Here is a 19360-nt window from a genome sequence, read left to right as displayed (position 1 = left end):
TATGATATATATATATTTGTTTTTCTTCTTGTTTGATTTCATAGACCTTTTTCTTTTAAAGAATATATAGACAACTTGGACAACCATTCATTAATTAGCTCATGGCATCATATATTAAGGTTTTAAATTGCATACTCATTACATAGATATTAGTAGGTGATTTTTCTTAGTCGCAAAGCTAAATATTGCAATAATCTTTAATAATCAAAGAGAAACATAGTAAGTGATATAAAATTAATATAATTAATGAAAAATACAGTGGATTAAAATTGAATTGAAAGTTGTTGAATTTTGTTTAAAATTGTCATTAACAATTTTTATTTCAATTACCTTCACTTTCATTGATATATTTTTTAATTCTTTTACTAATTTCAAAAATATCTTGATTAAGTAACTTAATATTATGAAATAAATATTTATTTTTATATAATTGTTAAAATTTGATTTGATTGATATTTACTTTTTGTTTTTTATTTTTACTTTATGCTTTTTGTTATTGGTATTTTATTTTCTATTATTTTTTAACTTTTCCTTTCTATTCATATTTTAAAAAAACAAAACAAAACAAAAATATCAACCAAACAAAGTCTAAATACTAATTTTTTATTATAAACTTTTAGTAATTTGCAACTAATGTATGTCCTTCGAAACATAATTTCGTAACTTTTTTATTGAACAGTTTGGCAAAATTTGACAAGTTTGGAGGACTTGACCGTGGGATATTCATCTCTCCCTTCCAACTTTATTCAAGATATTGGAACACTGACTTCTCTTAAGAATTTGTTCCTGTACTATTGTGAGGTGAATGGCAACCTCTCTATGCATGGTAAGTGAGATTTTTCAATTTGTCAGTTATTAATCCATTTTACTTATTTCATTGTTTAGATTGAATACATATTTCTTAGCACTGGTCATTCAAACAATCATTTATTCAAAATTAAAAGAACTCTTTTTAATGAATATTGTTCCATAAAATTTTCAGTAATGTATATTACTCCTTATAAGTCTATTTGCAATAGACCCTTAACAAATGAAAAAAAAAAGTAAAACAATTTAATAAATTTTGTGAAGCTATGATATTGACTGGATCTTCCTATTTACATTTATGTGAGCTTTCTTCTTTTGAAGAACATATAGACAACTTGGTCAACCATCCATTAATTAGCTCATGCCATCATATATTAAGGTTTTAAATTGCATACTCATAACATAAATATTAGTAGGTGATTTTTCTTGGGCTGCAAAGATAAATATTACAATAATTTTTAATCATTAACGAAAAAAATAGTAAATGATGATATAAAAATTAATATAATTAATGAAAAATATAGTGCCTTAAAATGTATGGAAAGTTGTTGATTTTGTTTAAAATTGTCATTAACAATTTTTATTTGTAGTCGTTTAACTTTGTTGATATATTTTTTTTATTATTTTACTAGATTAAAAAAAATTTGATTAAGTATCTTAATATTTATTTTTAGATAATTGTTAAAATTGTGGTTTATGATAGGATACATATGAGGATGAAAATTCCAATGGAAAGAGGTTTTCCAAGTGATCATTTAAGTATAAAGTAGGGAAAAAAGATAAAAGGAAAAGGAAAAAGGTAATATATTTGTTTAAAAAGAAGAAGAAGAAACTTTATTAGCTTTTGTAATATAGTTGCTAAGGAAAAAAAAAGGGAAAATTATATTATAATTGTAAAAACAGAAAAGAGTTTTAAGAGAGTAAGACTGTAGTTTAGAATAGTGCTAAATTCTTTTATTTAAAATCATTTATCTAAAATTAGAAAAAATTATTAAATGAATGTTCCTTAAATTTTTCAATAATTTATAACTTATTGGGTCTGTCAAATAAACCCCTCTATGCTCAAAGAATAAAAAAGCAAAACAATATAATCAACCTAATGAAACAATATATGTATATTGTTGACTGCGTATCTATTATCTACCCACATATTATTATTATTAATATTATTTGCACTTGAAAATATATCTTTTTTATTTCTGTAATTTTTTTTGTTCTTGCAATATAGGCCTACTTCATTTGAAGAATTTGGAATCTTTACGCATATACTCCACTCCCCTGGAAAACAACATTCTTCAAACAATTGGAGCAATGCCTTCTTTGAAGTTTTTATCATTATGGAATTGTGGACTCAATGGCACCTTACCAAAACAAGGTTGAGATTGATATTACCCTCTCTTAATTTCTCTTTTGCTATTCTATTCTGTTTCTAAGTTACCTTACCTTATTTTAAGTACTTTTTTTGTCTTATTCATGCTGTCACTTTTGCATGCATTTGAACATTATTCCTCTATCCTATTTGTGTTATCACTTTTGCATTTGAACATTATCCAAATTAAAATCACTCTTCTATCATACCCATTTAAAAGGTAATGAAACATACTAAACAAACACAAAACACCTCAACATGCAATTCCTATATATATTATCCCTTTTTCTTTTTAACTCTTTAAATATTGTGGAGAGTCAATAACTGACGAGATCCAAGGGACGGAATAGCTGTTTCATGTTTATTTGTTTATGTTTTTTTTTCCTTCCCTTTTATTTTTTTTTCTTGTTCTGGGGACAAACCTCTTTAATGTTTAATAATTGATATAATAATACGTTTACAGGATTTTGTGAATCGACGCATCTTCGAGAGGTTGATATCGACTATAATAATCTAAAGGGTAATTTATCGGAATGCTTCTCCAACTTCACGTCCCTTGAAAATATAGATCTCTCTTCCAATCAATTTTCTGGTAATATATTTTTCCTTAAGAGTCTAACGTCCCTCAGTACGTTGAGACTTTCAAATAATAACTTTCAAATCCCCAGCTCATTAGAACCCTTCTTCAACCTTTCAAAGCTCAAGTATATCTATGCAGACAATAATTCCATATATGCTGAAACCGAGATGCATCATTTGAGCCCAAGATTCCAACTGAATAGGATCAGTTTATCTTGTTGTGGAGATGTTGGATCATTTCCTCAATTCCTCTATCATCAACATGACTTGCAGTTTGTTGATCTCTCTAACATCTATTTCAAGGGAGAGCAGTTCCCAGGTTGGTTGTTGGGAAACAACAAGAAATTACAGTCACTAATTCTCATCAACAACTCCCTATCGGGACCTTTTCGGCTACCATTCGCTTCACATTTGGATTTATCAGGTTTAGATGTCTCCATCAATTTCTTCAATGGCAGCATCCCAACAGAAATTGGAGCAAAACTACCATCGTTAACGTTTCTGAACATGTCAAAAAATTCTTTTGGCGGTAGCATTCCGGCTTCCATCGGTGGTATGAATTCCCTACGATCCTTGGACTTGTCTAACAATCAATTGTCGGGTGGATTACCCGAACACTTGGCCATGGGCTGCTCCTTATTAAGTGTCCTCATATTATCAAACAACAGACTGCAAGGCCAGATTTTCTCTGCAAATTTTAGCCTGACAAACTTGAGAGAGTTGCAAGTGGATGGGAATAACTTCTCTGGAAGCATCCCAGATTGTTTGTCTAATTGCTCATTTTTGTCAATATTGGATGTTAGCAATAATCAACTCTTTGATGAGATACCAAGATGGATGGAGAATTTGTCAAGATTGTCTAGGTTAGATTTAAGCAATAACGCAATTTTTGGTGGGATACCGAAGTGGATGGGGAATATGTCAAGTTTGGAAGAAATTATCATGGCAAATAATCATCTTGGAGGTTCAATCCCTGTGGAGTTTTGCCAGCTCAATCTTAAACTTAAACTTCTGGACCTTTCAGCTAATGACATCTCTGGGAGTCTACCATCTTGTTTCAGCCCTTTACGGATTAGTCAAGTTCATTTATCTAAAAACAAGCTACAAGGGCAGCTAACAAATGCATTTCGTAACAGCAATCTTTTGGTGACATTAGACCTCAGCAATAACCACTTAAGTGGAAACATTCCAAATTGGATTGGCAAGCTTTATCAATTGAGTTATCTTCTCCTAAATAACAACCATTTTGAAGGTGAGATTCCAATTCAGTTATGCAAGCTGGGTCACTTAAGCTTGATTGATCTTTCTCACAATAATCTTTCTGGTATTATTCCGTCTTGCTTGAAGATTACAACACTGAACGATGTATCCCAAGATTATGTCCATTATGTCACTACTGTTGCCCTAGTTAATACTTCTTTCTCCACTGAAGAGCCAATAGAGTTCACAACGAAAAACATATCTTACTCTTACAAGGGAAAAATCCTTACAATCCTGTCTGGAATTGATCTCTCTTGCAACAAGTTGACTGGTGAGATACCCCACAAAGTCGAAAACTTCCTGAAGATTTTTGCTTTGAACTTATCTCACAACAGTTTGACAGGACCAATCCCAGCAGCACTTTCTAAGCTTAGGCAAATTGAGAGTCTAGATCTTTCTTACAACAACTTGAGCGGGAAAATCCCTCCTCAACTTGTGGGGTTATCTTTCTTGTCTTTTTTCAGTGTGGCATACAATAATTTATCTGGAAGTACACCTGAAAGGACCGCACAATTTGCAACATTTGAAGAAAGCAGCTACCTGGGAAATCTTTTTCTTTGTGGTCCACCGTTGCAGAAGAGCTGCTCTGCAACTGAACCATCATTGATACAAAAGGCTAGAGAAGAAGATGGTTCAATTGACATGGATGTCTTTTTTGTGAGTTTCATTGTGTCTTACATAATAGTGCTATTGGGTTTTGCTGTTGTGCTTTACATAAATCCTAATTGGAGGCGAGCATGGTTCTATCATATCGAAATGGGCATTACTTCATGCTTCAATTTTGTGGTAGACAATCTCCCCAGAGAATTCCATTGTTGAATATGTAGCCAATAGATTTACATTTCCACCAAAAAGCTTCAAACTTTTACCTTTCTTGTTAAGAATTTGAATAAAGAGCCTGTCTATGGAAATTCTACTACAATATGTTTCTTGCCCAATTAATCATTTTGCAAGTAGCAAGCTTGGATCATCTCTAGAACAAAATGAGCGGCAAAATTCACTCCTCAACAATACAAATGACAGTATTGATCATGACATTTGTAACTCCTTTACTAGTTTTTGTTGTGCATGTTACTAATTTGTGCTACTAACCATTTTTCTCTGCTAAATGAAACTTTCATTGGCAACCTCCTTCATGTAAGAGTTGTTGCAGATCCACCATTATTAAATCAAACTACTCACATGGTGAGTAAAAATATAGCAGTTTTCCTTTGTACATTTAGCAGTGTCTTCTTTGATAATTTTGTTAAGAATGCAAACCAGAATTTGGTGGCATTGAAATGAAAGTCTCAACTTTAATTAGGGTAGCCTGGGTTATGATCCACATAATCTCGCTTTATTCTTTATGTTCTTTTTTCTCCATCCCCTTAAAGGATAGGAAAAAGAAAAATACGTTGTCAAATTTCAACCTTTTGCTTTAACTTATTGTGCAGATCGAAAAAAGCTTGTGATAATGTGTGACTAAAAACTGAAGTTCACTAATGTAGCAACTTTCTATCATGGGTGGGTATGTTTGCAAGAGTCAAGAGATAAAACAACTCTTAGATTCTCTTCAATGTGGGGGAAAATAATTTATCAATGAAGTCCCAACTGCAAATCATCAGTTGGTGACCTTGGACAATACAATCTACCAACTGATTATGTGCATGTTACTAATTATTTCCTTTTGGCAAATGACTTTTCTTTGTGAACCAACCAACATACAAGGACTTCATTGTGACAGATTTAAGGTTGCTCAATTCAAATTCATCTTACGATAGGAAAAAGTTAGTGGCATCAAGACATGGTTGTTTCCCGTGTATAATTTGTAATGTCTTCTTAAATGGTGTTCTTTGGAGTGCTAATCAAAAAATGGTTTGGCTTCCAACAATCACACTCTGTTCATATAATGCTTCTATTTCTATGTTCTTTTTACCCTTACTTAAATGAAAGGAAGAATTGTAATTTGGAACTTCAACTTTTTGTGCCAACTTATTGTTTAGAAATTAGACAGAAGAAGCTTGTGTTCTTGTTTGACTAAAACATGAAGTATTTTAAACTGAAGTTCTCTAACTAGCAGCTTTTTGCTATGGTTAGGTAAGTTTGCAACATTGAAAAGAATAATCTTTGAACTAGTAATTCTACATTAGATTTCTACACCATGTGTATTCAAAACTGTCTAGGATCCAAAGATATCAACATATTTCCCCCAGCAAACTGGATCAAAAGCAATTCTTATATAACATTGAAGTATTCACATACAATTTACCAGGGTGATAATAAACTACAACTATCACTTGGCGAGCATATAATTATGGCATTCATTTTCTCAAACTCACCCAATTTAAGTGCTGAGCAATGGCATCCCAGATCCTCTGCCAGATCTCATTCACCTTTTCTTCAAAGACAGGCCTCAGCTCCTCTTCGCCCTCCCTTAAAGACCTCCACATTTTCTTCTGGCAATGACTCGCTGAACTATATTAAAAAATTATGCAACAAAGCCCGTCACAATCACAAACGGCAAATATTCAACACATCTCTCTTTCCACCTCTTAGAAAGAAACTGCCAGCTAGCTCTAACTCTCCCAAAAGCCATCTCAATCAATCCCATTGCCTGACTGTGCACCGCATTGAACTCTTTCTTGGGTAAATTCAAACTATCTCCTTCCTCATTGGGCCTCAAATAAGGGGTTATAAGCCATGGCAAGAGAGGGAAACAAGAATTGTCCAATATGTATTGAGGAACTGAATATCCATCACCAAGCTTATAACAAGGCCCATTAATAACTCTCTTGATTCCTCTACTCATGAGAAAAGCTTTGTTTGAGGCAAACTTGATTAAGGTTTTCTTGAACAAGGCCAAGTAGTTGAGATATCCAAAAATCTACCTTCAGAGTCCACCAATGCCTGAACTAAAAACAACCCAATTAAACCCATCAGCTGCCCATCAACCTCGAAACGCCGCAACAATTGGGAAGTGAAATCCACCCAAAACCCACCACAATACGGATGATATCAGCTTGAAAATCGAGGGAATTGCCTAATTTATCGTTGATTAACTTGCAAACTGTGTAGATGGCACGGTAAGTATCAGCGAAGGAGGAAAAACTGAAGCGACAAGCGAGGAATTGGTAAGAGGCACCGTGAGTAAGGCAGAAAAGAGTAGCGACGAGGGAGGAATCAGGAGGGAAAGAGGGAGGAAAGAAAAGAGTTGAAAGGAGCTGAGAGAAAGTTGGTTAGAAATTCGAAAAAAGCGAGGCCAAAAGGGTTCGGAGATGGAAGAGGAAAGAGAAAGGAAGCGGTTGGACCAAAGGGAAGGAAATGGAGGAAATGGAGGGGGACGAGGGGAAGGAGGAGAGGGGCGAGGGAATAGAGGAGGGATTCAAGGGAGAAGCATTGGGAAGGGAGGAGAAAGAGATTGTGGCTGAGGATGAAGAAATGGGCGACGAAAGTGGCAGAGGANTTAAATATTAATATTTAATATTTTAATCATATTAATATTAATAATGTTTCAATTATATATAAACTATTAATATTTTAAATTTTACAAATAATTTATTCTTTTTTATTCTATTTTTGCCTTTTTTTTTTCATGGGCCGGTCGCCGGAAAGGCAACCGGTGTAACAAAATGTCGATCTGACGCACCATGTGGTCAGATCTGGCCACTATGGCGCCAGATCGGCGCTTCCCCGCGGCTGGATCTGGTCGTGGAGTGCTAGATCCAACCGTGAGCTCTGGTCGGTAAGCACCAGATCCGGTGCTTCCCGCGACGAGATCTGGCCGTTGAGTGCCAGATCTGGCTGGATCTCGGTTCAATATTGTCGGAAAAGACTAGATCGACGCTTTTCGATCATATTCGGTTGCTGCCGTCGCCCGTCGTTGCCGTTGCAGCCGGTGTTGAGTTCCAGTTAGGGAGAGAATGAGAGAGGGAGAAGAGAGAGAAAGAAAAGGGAAAATGGGAGAAAAAAAGTATTTATAGGTATACGGTTGTAATATTTTGAGGTTATAAGGGCTATTTTGATCATTATATATTTGAAAGCTATTCCATGAGCCATGGAATAGCTATTACCAGGGAGAGAAGGGAATAGATAAAGATGACTTTTACCTTATTTGGTAAAATTTTTATTTCTACGAAATTATTATTTCATATTTTAATTTTGTACCAAACAAAAAAATAGGAAATGACCGAGAATAGAGGGGAATAGCTATGCTATTCCCTGTACCAAACGTGCCACAATAGAACTACGTAACCTTGCTCCCGAAGTTACCCTATCAACTTTACTTTTTTTTCCTCAATCTATAAATATACACGACACCATTTAATTCTCCCATTTTTATCTCTCGCACTCTACTTTTCACTCTCATGCTAAAAGAAAAAAAGAACATCTTTGCTGCCATGGCGAAATTGAGGATCGGAGGGACATGGGCAGGAGTGATAGAGTTAGAATTGGAGAATTGGACGATGGCCATGTTGAGGGAAGAGGTAGCCAAACGATCAAACGTCGAAGGTCCTGACTCTATTAACCTTATATGTGCAGGTAAAGTATTGAAAGATGGTGACGGCACTGAAAAGTTAAGCCACTTGGGTATCAAAAACAACGCTAAGATTTTGGCCAGTCGTGTCTCTGTTGATGAAGGCAAGTCCTTGAAACATGAGTTGATGGCTGAGGAAGAACGCTCTCGTAGACTTGCTCGAGTCAAGTGAGTCTTTTCGTCAACTCTCTTTCTCTCTGTGTTTCTTTTAATGATTGATTAGTATTGAATTTAATAGAAAAGTAACTGACTGCTTATTGGGTTTTTGGTTTCATTCGAATTCTGGATTTAATCAAAGTTGGCAAATTTATTGTTTTATGAAAAAAAAATTGATATTTATGATGATTTTCATGTATTTTTGGTATTCGGCTTGTCAATCAAATATGCCAAAAGGGGAATTGTGTTCATGGCATATTTCTGGGTTATTTCTCCTTATGTTTTCTTGGCTTGTATATTATAATTGAATTGTGACTGTTTTGGGTTTGTACATAAAGAGATGGAATTCTCTTTTTTCCTCTTTTGTTTTCAGCGTAGTTAATTCCACGAGGTATTTTGATTTTACTTTTTTCTTATTTTTTATGGAATTGATTCAATGTTTCATGTAATAAAATCAAAGTGGTGTAATGTAGTCTGAAGTCTATGATTGAATTGATAATGAAATACTACTATGTTTCCGTGTAGAGAGATGTTAGTCCTTTACGGTTTACCCTAAGTTGAGATGATATAAAGTGTCTAATTGGAGAATCGATTGTCTTAACTGCAAATTTCAGTGTTGTTATTTGAAGAGGGGGGAACACCTTCAAAAATGTCTCTTCCACTCTTTGAACTTTTCAGATGAACCAAGGACTTACCTTTGCAAATAGTACAAGGACCTTCTTGGCAAGTTTGTCAAAATGATAGAGGAATTTTTTTACTGGATGTGTTTATTTTATAGTTTTCCTGCATTCTGAAGTCATTGTCTTTTCAGGATTTGGTAGGCTGGGAAAATAATTCATTTCTCTGTATTTTTTCTGTACTGTTGCATATTGTTGTGCAGATTCACCAGTTACTAACTCATAGCTATCTCTATTGACAGGGCGGCTGCCACTGCACTTTCCAAGAGGCATGTAGATGGCTCGTTGCCAATTGAAGACTTTAATATTGAACTTGAAGACCAGGGAGGGCAAACAGTACAATTAGGAACTGAGACTGATCAGCGGTATGGAATTTATTCTTATGTGTTAAACCTTTGGCCTCGTTTTTACAACTAGAATAAGATTTGAATTTTCTTTAAATAGGGCAGTGATGATGGGTCTGATGCTTCATGCAAATGCAAAGAATCTAATTAGGAGACAACTGTATAAAGACGCACTGGAAGTGCTCACAATGGGGGAGGTCAGTTGCTAGCATCCGCCCACATTTGCTTCAGCACTCAATTTTGTTTTTATTTTTTTCTTGCTTGCAACCAGATTGTTGGAATAGCTTTCATTGAACATTTGTCAGCAAAGCTGATAATAAGGTTATACAGTAAAATGTTTTTCCGGTGAGTTTGAGCACTCATTAAATTAAGTGCCTTGTTTCTTTCTTGTAGGAGGCCTTCTCTCTTTGTGATCCCAAGGTCCTTGAGGTGAGACATTCTTTCTTAGAATTAAAGAAGATACATTTTCAGAATAACTTTTAAGCCATGCTGTTGTTCAGTTTATATTTTTTGGAAATAGCTAAAGGCTTTTAGGTAATCTTTTCAAAATTTTAAACATGCATTGGGTATTGAATAATTGCTTGCATGTTAATTTGGATTTAAAGTGAAAGATATATTTCATCTCTACGTAAAATTTTCTCTGGATTAGACTATATTTGTCAAGAATGTTTTCTTAATATCCTACATATTTGGCTGTATGTGTTTGCTTGCAGCTTGTTGACAATGTACCAATGCTGCAAATAGACATGGTTTGGTGCTATTTCTTGCTTCGAGATATCAGTTGGCTTTCAGTTGCAGGAATACGTATTGAAAAAGCCAGAGAAGGGCTTGAACGTTGTCACGGAAAGGATCTCTCCCGTGTTAGACTCCTTCAAGCTGGTTGCCAGCCAGAGCTTGCACTGTCAGTATTTCAAAACATTGTTTCAGAGACTCAATTTCTACATTTCTGGCCAGTAGTCAAAATGCTGTTAGTTGCAATGTGAAGTTAATCTCTTTTGCATGCTTTCTTTGTAGACATATGAGATTGGAGTTGTTGGAAGGGGTAGTGGCATATCATAATGGTCAGTTTGATGAATCTAGGAAGGCATTGACCTCTGCACAAGCAAAATTCTCACAGGTTAGTTTAATTATAACCCAAAGCACCTAGCTCTTTTCAGATATCTGGCTCCGGTTGTTCCATCTTTCTTCTAATGTAAAGAAAGGGGAGAATTTGTCACTTTATTTTTTGCGTAGTTGATCTGGTCAGTCCAGGGAGACCACCACTGCTCCTCTCTTCTCAATATCCTATATGGATTCCCTTATCAGTGTGTGGACAGCATCCTCTTGAGCACAGGTTTAGATTTGCCTTCAATGGGAAAATAAAATGGAGTACCGAATGACATATCTCACAGATAAAGAATTAGTCGACTGGATTTGCAATTACTTTGCTGTATTATTGCAACATTTATTTACTGAAAGATATTGGTTAAATATAATAGAAGTAATATATATCAATAGTTTAAAAAGGTTAAAATACATTCAGATATTATTAACTGGTAAAATTTATCAGCAATTAGTTGTGGTTATCCCAATTTATTGTTGCTCATCCTTTGCTTCCTTCTGCCACTTTCAGTTCTTTTTTTTTCCTTGCCATTTCTTTTGTTTTTGCCACCTTAATTAACATTATGGCTTTACATCCTTTCCCAACATTAATCCAATTTTTTGCTGCTGATTTCAGTTACAAGTGCCTGACGAAGCCTTATCTCATGTTATGAGCATGGGCTTCAAGGAACATGATGCAAGGAGGGCATTGCGATTGAACAATCAAGATATTGGGAGTGCTGTTGATTTTCTCTTTGATGAAAAGGCAAAGAGAGCACAAAAGCGGGAGGATGATATCCGGCATAGAATGGAAATCATGTGGGTGTAAATATACTTAACATAAGTTTCATTTATAACTGGCATATTCCCTTTATATACAAATAAATAACCCAACAAATTTGCAGGGAGCAAAAACAATATGGAGTGACACCGTTGAAGAAGGCTGTGAATCTTGAGAAATTGAAAGAATTAGTCGCCATTGGGTGAGAAGGGCACTCCTATCTTCTTGTTTGCCTTTTTTTAATTTTCATATTAATATGATATGGTAACTATAATCTCACTGTATGCTTGTGGGCTGGAAGTTTGGGTTGAAAGTTTTCCAATCATAGCTTCATGGTCATGAAAATAAAATGAAAACAAGGACAATATGTTAAGGTTATTTTGAAGCTTCTATTGTACCATCCATAACTATCAATACATAGCGAAAGCTTTTCTCCTGAAAGCTAGGACTTTCTTGATTTGGCAGATTTGAAAAGAATCTTGCTGCAGAAGCCCTTCGGAGGAATGAGAATGACTTTCAGAAGGCATTAGATGATTTAACAAGTCCAGAAACTAATTCTGCAATACAGGTTGGCTGCTTTTTGCAAGAAACTTTCCTTATTCTCAATTTTATTGGCTATCACTTCTTATGTTTGGTATGCAGCTTGATATTGAATCAAGGAAAGGGAAAAGAAAGGAATGAACTGCCAATGCTAGAATTGAAGAGCTTGTATCCATGGGATTTGACAGATCAAGAGGTAAGAGGAAACTGTTCCAAACTACTGTACTGGTTTTCTATAATTATTTTTTCTATCATATAGACTCCACTATTGTCAGAGATATTTTTGTAAACAGCATATATTATGTGTTGGGGGGAGGAGGGGTGTGGAGGGGTGTGGAGGGAATTCTACAAAATTGAAGTATTATTATGGGCAAATTTTAATTTTCAATCAAAAATAATTTTTAATGTCTCATAACAATTCTAAAATTAGAAACAAATTTTAAATTCGTGCGATGTAAGCTCTCATGTTAAACTCTATGAAGCTTCCAAATGGTCAAAGCAAGAAAAAAGAGCAATGATATATACAAGAAAAAGAAAAGGTGTTTTTGTTATTATTCTCAACAATCAGGCAAGCAGCTCCTTTTAGAAAACTAATATAATGAATTGGCTCATAAATATCTTCTAGATATTATCTGCCAACTGTTTTAACATTCTAATAATTCATATTGGGAGGGAAAACTTTTAAATAACAAATAGTTAGCACTCAAAAAGAATGACTGGAGCAAACTAAAAATTCTTATAACAAACATTATATCTTTCAAATGGTAAAGACAGTTGCAATCTGTTCAGTTTACTGGAAAATGTACACAAAATAAAGTACCACACTGCCAAAATTCATGGATGTTAGTGTGTTGTGATAATATATATATATATATATATATATATATATAATGAGAACTTTTTAGTGCACAAGAGGATGCGAATTTGATAAAAGCATCTCCAAAACTGTTCATTTATCCGTATGAACTTAACATGGATTAGCATTCTGATACTTTTCCTGGGTTCAGTGGTTGCTGCTGTTCAGGACGGTGAAACAATGGAGCAAACCATTAGTCGCCTGCTGTCTGAATCTGAACAACTCCCCACTGTTGATGCTAACAGCAATGGAAATCTTGCTTCAGAGCCTAACAATGTGAACCCTGATAGTTTGACCAACAATGATACTGATGAAGGTCCGTCAACTGCTGGCGAGGAAGAGCGGGATGTGGAGATGGAAGATGAACTTGCGAAAGAAATAGAAATTGCAGATGCTTTATCAGACTATGACATTGAAATTACGAAAGAAGGTGAAGCCATAAATGAGTATTTGGCTCTTTTGGCTTCAACAGATAATGGCAACAAAGCTTTATCTTCATGATGAGAAAACAGTTCTAAACAGTTACTTTGTGAATAGGATGTATCCACTGATACATGCCTCCGCTTAGATGGTAAATGTCATTAATTTCTGGGGTTTTATAAACTGTGTCTATCAACACAAAGAGCTTGTCATTTCACATTCGAATCCTCAGCCTTATTAATGTCAGCAAGTAAATACCGACATGTGGATACATACATGAAGTGTGTTTACACTTTGCATGCATGATCGTTTATGTGCATAAATGTCTGTACTTATGCTGCATTCCACCTGGCTAGAATTATTGCATCTTGACTTTATAGTTCTGTCCCATCTAGCCCTAAACAGTTTATATGAGTGTATCTCATCACTCAGAAGCAGTTATAAATAACAAAAGATAAAATAAAACCCAACACCGGATGGAATAAGGCAGAAGATTGGTGATGTGCAAATACTAGCAACTATCTTGAAAAAGAAGAGAAAAACAGTTTTTGCAAGTAAAAATAAGACGGCAACTATTGAGTTGAGCTTAGTCAGCATGATTTCCCCAGTACTGTAAGTTCTGCATTTCAATGCAGGAAAGTTTCAAACGTCTGCAGTATCCCAATTCCAATCTGTTTCTGTTTTTCTTATTATTTGATAATTCATTCAATCCAAATTCTAATAGTATAAAAGATGTATGGTGGAGCTTTAAGTTCTTGAATTATAATCTTTTAAAGTAATGAATGTAATCCGAAAAGGAAGGGGAGGAAAATAAATGGATATTAACAATCCTTCTTTAATTTGATGCTGCACCACTTTTACTTTGACAAGGCTTATCTGTATAAATGACCAAAAAGTGTACAAAGATTTACAACATTCATTCTCTTGAATCATAACTGGATTGATCTTCCGAGTCCATGATCATAGTAATATGTGCATCCTCAACCTTGCTATCCTTGTAATCCTTTGGAAGCACATTGCAGTTAATAGTGTGCCACACCGGTCTCTCTTCTTGGAATAATCTGCAAAATCAAGGACAGCAATCAGTTTTTTTTTTTTTTGATAATAAATAAATAAATAAACACCAGAAAATACAAAATTAAATGGTGGCATTGGAAACATTATACACCCCCTGGCCCCTTTGTTTTTTTGTTTCATGTGCCCACGCGAATCAGAGAGATATAAAGTTCCTTCACTGCAACAAACTGCGCTAACTAGATAATTATGGATGCCAATTTGAAAGCCTGTCAACACTTCATCAGTATTTATAATGTTGTTGTTTGCTAGTATAACTAATTGGTATATATCGACAGTTATGTGACCTATTGGTAAAAGTTAAAAGTTCGCTGACCCAAGTGAGAAAAGGTACAAGATTAGTGGCAGCTGGTAAACTCTACCCTTCTGTTTCTGTTATATAAAACATCTCGAGAAGGTTTTTTTTCTCCCTGAATTGTACCTATCCAGCACTTTTGGCAGCATCTCAGAACACTTGCTCATTGACCATTCAATTAATGGCCCAATGCTTGGTTTTTTCAGGTGACTAGACAGTGTATCTATTGAGAAGAAAGGATAACAAGAAGTATTCACTCATGTTCTACATACCCTTCCCTATTCGGCACTTGAATAGTAAATCTTCGATCTTTCCAATGGGCACAATCAGATACACAAAAACTAGCATCCATAGTTCTAATCTTAGCACATAGAGTAGAGAGAGAGACTCACGGGTGTTTGCATAGCATGGGGCATTGAATAGTAAGTGCATACTTGCAGGTGGATAACTCTGTAATTGAACTAATCATTGCTCTGGGCTCCGAGCACACAAATCTCACCTGCAAATAAAAATAATAAAGCATTAAAAGAAATGAGAAAGAAATCTAAAAGCCAAAAACTAGGTCTTTTTTCCCTCCAAAGAAACTCTAAAAACAATATATAAATTCTGCAACTTTTTTGCTTCATACCTCCGTTTCTCGGGGCTGATTAGTAAGATCACATGTGGTTCCATTTGTATACTGATGAGCATGATACCTGTACGAGACAATATGATTATTAATGTTTTTCTTTTTTTTTCCTTCTTTTTAATTAAATATTATCTTTTACTTTTCCTCACTTGAAAACTCTTTTTCGGAAAAATAAAATAAATTGAAGACGCCAAATGGTCAGTGCAACTTAAATTTTTAAACCATACTGAAGTCACACCTTTGTGATGCATCTTTTGAGCGAGGATCTTTTAAAGTGGAGATATCAGAGAGATTCTGGTTGAAAGCAGCAGTGGCCTCTTCATCATATACACCCAAGACAAACTCCTGAACCACCTGCAATGGTTATTTAACAAATATCATTATTTTTCACGCTTGTACAAACTATCAGATCTTCAAGTCCAAGTAATTCCAAAATGAAAAGAAAATGCCCAATAGAAAATTAATAAAAACTGCTGTTGGGGTCTTACTATGTTCATTAGGTATTAGAGAATACATAGGAATCCTCAAAATTATTTTTATGATAGCAAAAGATACTGCTTCTGCTTTTAATAACCATTACTACTACCACCTATGATACAAATTACTACTTCAGATCAAATAGATGGTGCCGACATCATATTCAGTGTCCAAAACCATCAGTTGAGTACACATAGCAGGTTCTGCTAATCAAATACATTTGGTACCTTTTTACTGCAGTTCATTTCAAAAAGCATGATATTCTACATACCTCAGACACATAACCCTCAAAGCAGTGAAAAAAGCCTGGTCTAATGTAAAATAGAAGCACTTTAAGTTCACTTAAAAGACTACCTTATCCTCTTCCAAATGTAGTTGTCGTAACTGCTTTTGGTAGCAAAATTCGTAGGACCACCAACCCTCTTGCTGCATGAAAGAGTTGATAGTATAAGCACAAAACATTTATGGTAGAGTAAGCAGATAACAAGATACGCAGCAAGTAATTCCAAGGAAGAACAAAGGCTTTCTCAATTTATTTTGTTTTGATTTTAGATGACAGAAACATCATTCAATATAGGAAACACCAAGCAAACAGTTTGTAGGAAACAAATGCTCACTCTGAGAAAGCAGCGATCTTTCAGTACTTCCAGTAGTTCATCTGGTGTCTTCAGTTTAACCCGTTTCTCACTTTCCACAATCATGCTGCTTGTGTTCTGCTGAGTAACTGGCTTTCCAGTCTTAGCTTTCTCCACCTTAGGCAAGAAACATAAAAAATTCTTTCCATCTTTATTAGGCATAACAACAGACTCTTGATCATCATCCTGCACAATATTACAGGCATTATAATATTAACACAGTTCCAGAAAAGAAAAAAATCCACATGGAACTTGATAGGTTTACATGAAAGAAAAAACCAGCCCCTTGAAGCTACAAGCACATGGCAAAATTTATGACAGGACTAAGAAGCCAAGATTTCATTATTCCTATATCCTTAATAACCATCTCACAGAGAAGCAGAACCATGCCGCACTCTAATCATAAATTCAACACATTCTCTCCAGTTTCAAAGTAAGAAATTTCTTAAGCATTCCAACATAGAACATGAGATCCTTGGTTGAGTCAATGATGAGGATGTACAGAAGATGCATGTTGCTAATGTGTTTGAATTGGTTAGTAGGAAAAACAACTATAAGCTGCAAATATTAAGAGCATGTTATGTATAAAACTTTAAAATTAAAAACTTCCTGCCTACCTTAAGATGTACGTGTCAGTGGTTTCAGGATTTTTACATGTCACTGTTTACAAATTTTACTTGCTCAAAAAAATTAGTAGTTTCATTATACAAATTCCATCATGCAATAAGATCCTAAAAGGGTCATAGTGGCACTAACAAGGCATTACTTACTAAACTTAAACTCCATTTTCATGTTTGAAGAAATTTTTAACGAGATAGATATGGATGGTACACGAAGAATGAACCTACGAGAATGATCAGTAGAAAAGGAGAGGCAAGAAAGAAAACCTTCCTTATCAATGGTAGAGATTGATGTACTCATATTGTAAATACAGGGACATGGTTGCGAAATCTACAACTAAGATCAAATATGAAGCAATAAGCAGGAAAGACGAAACTGCAAAGCGTTCATCCACATTGTATCAAAAGCAGCACTGAAGAGCAAACATATGTTTAAAATCCTATGCTTACTTACAGGATGGTAGGGGGAATCTTCTGTATGGAACTCAATCTTGTATTTTGGTTCACGGGAGCTCCGGCCAAATGTGCCAGCTGTTGATCAGTAAAGTATCAAAGAAGCATCAGCAAGCACGACAAACTTGAAAGCAGTAGAACCAATATTCTAAAATACTAAAATCAGAAAACTACGACCACAGCCAATAATCAATTTCAATATAGTTGGATGGAAACTCTGCATATGATAACATCACCCACAAAGACTTATTTGTGTAAGACAATAATCATTATTGGCACCTAATATGGCCTGAGTATAGCTTAACTACTCCAAATTAATAGATCTTTCTAAAGGCCCTTGTTGTACGAGAAGATAGTGTATTCTACTTTTATTTTATTCAGTCTCTGGATTACTTTGTTTCTGAAATTTCTCGCTCTGTATTTTAAGTACCAATAGCCTTTAATTAGCCACAGATGCACAAGCTCTTAGCATAAATTTTCTCTCAACAAATCAATAGTCAACTTAAACCTATTAGCAACTCTGTAAAAAACATTTGCCTAACATAGTCAGCATTCACAATTAAAAAACTAAATACAATTGCAAACTCTTTCTAATTGGGGGGAAAGGGAAACAACACTTTGATGCTGCAATCTTTTTACTTAGATCATAACAAATATTTACCATACTGCCAGGTAAAAAGCCCGAGAACTGAAGTAGGCATCAATCTCAGGCCACTGAAGAACAATCTTATATCTAATGTTCACCCCATTTTATTACAATACTCAGCTGAATTAAAATCAAAAACCACAACATCCCCTTTTCTTACTATGAAGGGCTTTAGCTCTAAGAAGCTCCTTCCTGTCTTTGGTGCTCATTTTACCACTCAAGCACAAAAATAACTCAGTCATCTATTTCTGCTCATATAAATCACTCTCTATTTGTAAATAAACAAGGAGCTTGAAACAAGTACATTATACTCATTAACAATAATAAGTAGTATGTCTTATAACCCAGGAAAATTCATTAATCTAAAAAAAAAAAGCAAACAAGGAAATCACTAAGCATAAATATTTTACGTTCTGTAATAAGCCTCATGATCTCAACTCTTCTATGTTTCACACATGAAAAGAAAAAAATTAAAGAAAAACCCAGATGCAAAATAACAAAATTAAGATGAATTAGACCAAAAAAAAAAAACTATGGAATTTACATTAAAAAGTTGAATTTTGAGATTAAAAAGAAATATGTATGGGCTTACCTACATGAGATGGGAAAATCTGATCGGCTAAAACATTGCTCCATAAGATACATAAAACTGCTACCAAGCTAATAAATAATCTCATATTCTTATTTCTTTTACTTTGAGAAAAGTTAGTTTAACTCTTTAAGTAAATACAAACCCTGCTAAGAAATAAAAATATCAAAAACCAGCAACAACACCCAAAGCAGAAGAAGAAAAAGAAGGTGGGTGGAAGGCTGTATCCAATGCCGTTGAAGATGACACAACTCCATGCACGTTACCCAATCAAATCTCGCCACGTAACGCAAAGTAGTCACTGAGGAATTTGACCCAAGGCCTAAGGGGCCATTTTAATCTATCATGTTTCGGACCAAAGGCCCAAAAACAGCCCGTTCTACCAGTGCCCAGTGTAGATGTGAGGAGAAAAGCCCAATGGAAGAATAGGAGATTTTGTCTTCAATTGAGAAATGATAGGAAACTTTTCATTGATTTAATGTCAAAACATAATTAAAGCTAATACTCGTTACAAAGTATAATTATTTTCTTCTTCTTTTGGCTGCATCTTTTGTAACAATG

General features: G+C 34.7%; 4 protein-coding genes across 5 annotated transcripts in view; 3 read left to right on the top strand and 1 right to left on the bottom strand.

The window, feature by feature from the left end:
- LOC18588872 (probable LRR receptor-like serine/threonine-protein kinase IRK) overlaps positions 1 to 5480 on the top strand; it is a 16504-nt gene extending 11024 nt beyond the window's left edge. Inside the window, exon 10 of the mRNA XM_018126795.1 lies at positions 5449 to 5480. Within this exon, the coding sequence (XP_017982284.1) occupies positions 5449 to 5480 (32 nt within the window). The remainder of the gene's footprint in view (positions 1 to 5448) is intronic.
- On the top strand, positions 659 to 4985 carry LOC108663502 (LRR receptor-like serine/threonine-protein kinase GSO1). Its single transcript, XM_018128492.1, has 3 exons — positions 659 to 826; positions 2036 to 2182; positions 2640 to 4985. Exons 1-3 carry the CDS (start codon positions 820 to 822, stop codon positions 4832 to 4834), a joined length of 2349 nt encoding a protein of 782 aa, XP_017983981.1. The 5' UTR covers positions 659 to 819; the 3' UTR covers positions 4835 to 4985.
- On the top strand, positions 8260 to 13685 carry LOC18588869 (NEDD8 ultimate buster 1). Its single transcript, XM_018127686.1, is given in 11 exon segments — positions 8260 to 8696; positions 9604 to 9726; positions 9806 to 9902; positions 10099 to 10134; positions 10419 to 10606; positions 10720 to 10822; positions 11423 to 11604; positions 11691 to 11768; positions 12032 to 12134; positions 12209 to 12302; positions 13114 to 13685. Coding segments are annotated over 11 exon segments (1692 nt in total). The 5' UTR covers positions 8260 to 8358; the 3' UTR covers positions 13464 to 13685.
- On the bottom strand, positions 14118 to 19000 carry LOC18588868 (protein OS-9 homolog). Of its 2 annotated transcripts, none has more exons than XM_007013564.2 (8): positions 18803 to 19000; positions 17566 to 17642; positions 16474 to 16677; positions 16211 to 16282; positions 15618 to 15733; positions 15380 to 15446; positions 15144 to 15250; positions 14118 to 14443 (listed from the first exon to the last, which is right to left on the bottom strand). In XM_007013564.2, exons 1-8 carry the CDS (start codon positions 18885 to 18887, stop codon positions 14299 to 14301), a joined length of 873 nt encoding a protein of 290 aa, XP_007013626.2. In that variant the 5' UTR covers positions 18888 to 19000; the 3' UTR covers positions 14118 to 14298. The 2 variants fall into 2 exon arrangements, with proteins under 2 accessions (XP_007013626.2, XP_017983176.1); XM_018127687.1 differs by having other exon boundaries at positions 16474 to 16608; positions 18803 to 18994.

This window comes from Theobroma cacao, chromosome 9 (genome assembly GCF_000208745.1).
Source record: "Theobroma cacao cultivar B97-61/B2 chromosome 9, Criollo_cocoa_genome_V2, whole genome shotgun sequence".
NCBI classification, from domain to species: Eukaryota; Viridiplantae; Streptophyta; class Magnoliopsida; order Malvales; family Malvaceae; genus Theobroma; species Theobroma cacao.
The sequence above is the reverse complement of the archived record's forward strand: the minus strand, read 5'-3'. Positions and strand labels throughout refer to the sequence as shown.